This window comes from Parasteatoda tepidariorum, chromosome 7 (assembly GCF_043381705.1).
Source record: "Parasteatoda tepidariorum isolate YZ-2023 chromosome 7, CAS_Ptep_4.0, whole genome shotgun sequence".
Classification (NCBI taxonomy): Eukaryota; Metazoa; Arthropoda; class Arachnida; order Araneae; family Theridiidae; genus Parasteatoda; species Parasteatoda tepidariorum.
The window spans coordinates 27,088,061-27,092,569 of NC_092210.1; the positions used below are offsets into that span (position 1 = coordinate 27,088,061).

General features: G+C 27.4%; 1 protein-coding gene across 2 annotated transcripts in view; it reads left to right on the plus strand.

Annotated features, from left to right (window-relative positions):
• The window catches only part of LOC107441682 (N-terminal glutamine amidase tungus), a 7,756-nt gene extending 7,176 nt beyond the window's left edge, over positions 1-580 (plus strand). For both annotated transcript variants that reach the window (XM_016055027.4, XM_071183214.1), the window contains one exon: positions 384-580. In XM_016055027.4, coding sequence (XP_015910513.1) covers positions 384-481 — 98 coding nt within the window. In that variant the 3' untranslated portion in view covers positions 482-580. The remainder of the gene's footprint in view (positions 1-383) is intronic.
• Positions 581-4,509: the final 3,929 nt, after the last annotated feature.

A 4,509-nucleotide genomic window follows, 5' to 3' on the forward strand; every position in this document is an offset into this window, starting at 1 on the left:
TGTAATTACGAATATATATATATATATTAGGCTTATTGATATATCTCTAGGCAATTTATTTCAGGCAGTTTTCGAAAAGCTCTGAGTAATGAACGCTTATTACAAATAAATTTATTAAATGTTTATTGATATAAGCTAATTTAATCTGTTTTGTAAAGGCATATAGGCTGATTATAATGAACCTAAAATATGTTATACAATATGCACTGCAATATGTTTTTTTAATCAGCCTAAAGGTATGTGGACCTACTGCAATAAAACTAAAAAGTGTCTGCCTTATTACAGAATAGTGACTTTTCCAATCAGCCTGTAACATAGATTTTTTAATTAGCCAATGACTTGTAAATCCATGAGTAAAATTAAACTTCTTTCTTCTTTTTTAGAATCCACAAATAATATTGATGATTTTATAAGTATGGATTCATCCGTGGGTGTAGGTGAAGTGATGAACTTACCACAGTTTCTTACTCGATTTCAATGATTATTGTCTGTAATTAATAGCAATTTTATGTATAGAAAATATTTATTTCATCTGTAAATAAATAATTTTATTATATAAATAAACTCATTTCTCTTTTTATTAGTAATGAATGCTTTGATGGTTCTATATGAGTATACACATTATAAAATTGTTTCCTAATTATTTTGGGCATTTATTGCAGTTTTGCAGTATTTCATTGATCATCTAAACTGTTAATTATCTTTCTCATTTTTTACCTATTTTATTTTGGCTAACTTGATTGCATAAAAAGCATTCCTTTGCTTTTATTCAAAAGAAAAAGAAATACGCTTTTATGCAAATGTTAAAACGTAAGAAGGTTGTAATTTTTCGCTATTAAATTAATTTCCTGGGTGAAAAAAAATCATAAACCATACATTTTTATGAAGTGTCTAAACTAATCACAAAATTTATTATTAATTAACAACAAATTGAATATAAAATTAATTTAAAATTTATCATGTTATGAAGTAATTATAAGCCACATAAATCATCATCAAGCTCTTTCACCGAGAAAAATAAAAAGGCAACAGTTTGAATGCTAAAAGGAGGGAAAAAATTTCTACTGTTTAAACTGGACAAAAATTATAAATGTAAAAAAATATGAAACTTTTTTGTAAAAAATTGCAAGATTAGGAAGATTTATCCATAGGGATAAAAAATTTCAAAATCAATTAATGATTCCAATTTTTTTCATACTTTTGTAAAACTCCAACAATGCAGTATTGGAGAAGCTTTTTTAAAATTAGATCACAAATGCTTGTTTAGACATATGATCTAATCAGTCTGAAAAATTCTGAAATCGCATAGAGATACCTTTTTTTCAGCATATTTTTGAAATATTGTTGCATTATTACAAAACAAAAAAATACTGAAACACTGTTCAAAGAATATTGAATGCAGTAAAAATATTTTTAAAAAACCACATGTCAGCAGTTAAAAAAAAAGAACTCTGGCTTTTCTTTATATTGGCATTGGCCTATAGATATTTGATTGATAACGTTTGGTTGCAAAAATTTTTTATGCGTGACAGATTTTTCGGTAACTCTTATATTATTGAATCCACTGAAGATCTCAGTCACTTGCTGCTTCCCGTGGAAGTTCATTAACTAACTCATCTTTTTGACTCAGTTTTCGAATTTTTGAAGAACAGAGTTGCCGAATTGTGGGCCAAACTGAAACCATACAATATAAATATTTCATGATATTAATCTGAAATTGCGTGACAATGAGTTAAATTTAATAAAAGAAAAAATATTATTGCTTTTGTGGAAAAGCTTTTATTAAAACACTTTGAGTTCAGCTGTTTTTTTTTTTGTTTTTTTTGTTTTTTTTTTTTGTTTTTTTTGNATTTCTATAGTTTGTATTTTTTTTTTTTTTTTTTTTTTTTTTTTTTTTTCAAATTTATTATCGGTCACTATCGATTAAATGAAGCTTCTTTTCGAAAAATAATATGCTTATGCAACAGCTATTTATGACTGTTAGGTCAAGTTTAGGCCATCTTTAGCGCTCGCCGTTCAGGCTAATTCTGAAAATTGCACAAATCATCAATATGAAGAAAAGCCACAGTTTTTTGAAAAGGAAATGTGTTTCGGACTAAATTTGTTAATATTTAAAAAGTTACTCCAACTAAGGTTCATTTGTGCTCATAAAAATTTGCAAAAATTGATTGGAAACTTCTTTTTTTTCTGTTACATAAGATTTTTTAAGAAGTCTTAGATACTTTTGTATCACTGATTTCTAATATGCTATCGCTTTCTCTCTACAAGCTACAGTTTTTTAAAAGGACATTTTTAGCCTTTTTTTCTATCGAAATGTACAGGTTTAGAAACATTATGTAAAACAGCAGGTATTATAAATGTATCACTAGCAGAGTTAGGACACGTCATCAGGATTAAAACTGCATAAAAACCCATGCTCGGAAATGTAGGCATTTGCAGCTAGAGTCGCTTCTCCATTATGAACTGTTTCTTTGTGTGCTTTGGAACAGGTCATAATTGGGGAAGCGCCCTTAGCCGCTTACGATGACATTTCCGGGCATGGGTTCCGATGCAATTTTAATTCTGATGTGTCCTAACTCCCCTAGAAGTTTGCCGCAATATTTACACGGCTTCCTTTTATGTATAATGTTTTTAAACTTGTACATTTCGATATGATTAAAATGGACTAAATATTTCATTTCAAAAAATCTTTAGCTTTAAGGAGTAAAAGTAATTTTAGATTTGAAATCCCCACCCCACACCCGAATAAAACCACTAGGACTCAAATTTTTTATATAAATGCTATAAAAAATTTGTTGCTTGGTGTTATTCATTAATTTTAATAATTTTAATCTGGATGGAGAAAAAAATCACCAAAAATTGAAATTTTTATTTAACGATGGCTTTTTTATTTTTCTTGCCAAAAGAAAAAGTTCAACCACACATTTTCTTTTTCTTTTTTTAATCTTTAAAAAATCTAAAAACGTTACTGTTTTAAATTATTGAAGAAAAAAATCTGAAGTATCAATTATTTCCACTATTTTAATACTGCAACGCAATTTCTTTTTCATGTTTTATACATTATTATAATATGATACACTAAATACAAACATATAGACTTCATACTATATAAGAATGTTCTATCCCCAATATCAAGACAAAAACCAAATACGAGGATAAAATTTAAATCAAAAATTTAACTAAAATCTAAATTGCATTTGCAAAAGATTCTGAACAGAATGTTAAAAACAGTTTCGATATCACGATTGAAAATTTGCGAAAAATAGTTATGGTACATTTATTAAAACGAATTCATTAAAGTTCCTTCTTTTTATTCAAACTTTCCTCTCATAATTAAAATATTATTTACTACTTCATCAGAAAGAAAAAGTTGCAATCGCACTTGTTATAGCGACTAACAATTCTAACATCCAATAACGACGTGTTTAATACAAGATAAAGAGAAATAATTATTCATAATTATAATTTACGCTATATTTCTTACAAAACTGAAAGATCTTTGAATACATTAACGAAGGAAGAAAATTTTTTAAATAATAAATCATAAATTAAATCCATTCATATGCGCTTCAAATGTTACACAGAGCTATTAATTTGCAAAGCAGGAAATACTAAATAATTATCAGATGCAGCTGTTTAAAATACACCAGCAGTCCTTTAACTGTTTCTGGAAAAATAGATCGATAATAGCAGTATAGAAAGTAATTAATATCTACCTTTTTATGCGTCATATTTAAAAAGCTTAATTTAAAAATGAATTAAATTAAAGCATTAAAAAAGGAAATTTCTGTTCTGTTTCGACTCCAATAAAAGTCCTCATTAAGTTGGATGAATAGGAAAAAATAGTTGCACATTATGAAATTCCCATAGAAATCTCCCCTTATTGAAGTTAGATGCAATGGATAAAAAAAATACAATAATTAGCAGTTTTATACTTTCTAACTCACTCGTTAGATTAAAAATGACATTAGATGATCATAATTACTGTAATAAGGATTTTTTTCATTAATCATATTATATTTTCATTGTAATTACGAAACAGACAGCCATTCCGAGAGAAGTGTTGTTTTTGCGTTGATTTTTGAATTGCACGGCAGTGTAGGTATAATCTTGTAGATAATGTCCATTATATTTACAAATCAGCATGTTTATTAAAGATTTTTTTTTCTTAGTTCATTAGACGATATTTTCGTTGTTATCACAAAAAAGACAGCCCAGCGTCTAAACAAATTATATTTTCATTGTTATTGCAAAAAAGACAGTCTTCCGGTTAAACTCAGTATCATAAATCAAGCTGGTCTTATTTACGAGTCGATTTGAATGCTTCTTTTACATTCATTTCGCCGTTTGATGACATTGTACTTTTGAGTTTTGAGACCTATAGGTATAATTTTGCAGATTATGTCAGTAATATTTACAAATCAGGATGTTTATTAAAGATTTTTTTCCCTTAATTCATTAGACGATATTTCCGTTGTTATCACAAAAAAGACAGCCCAGCGTCTAAAT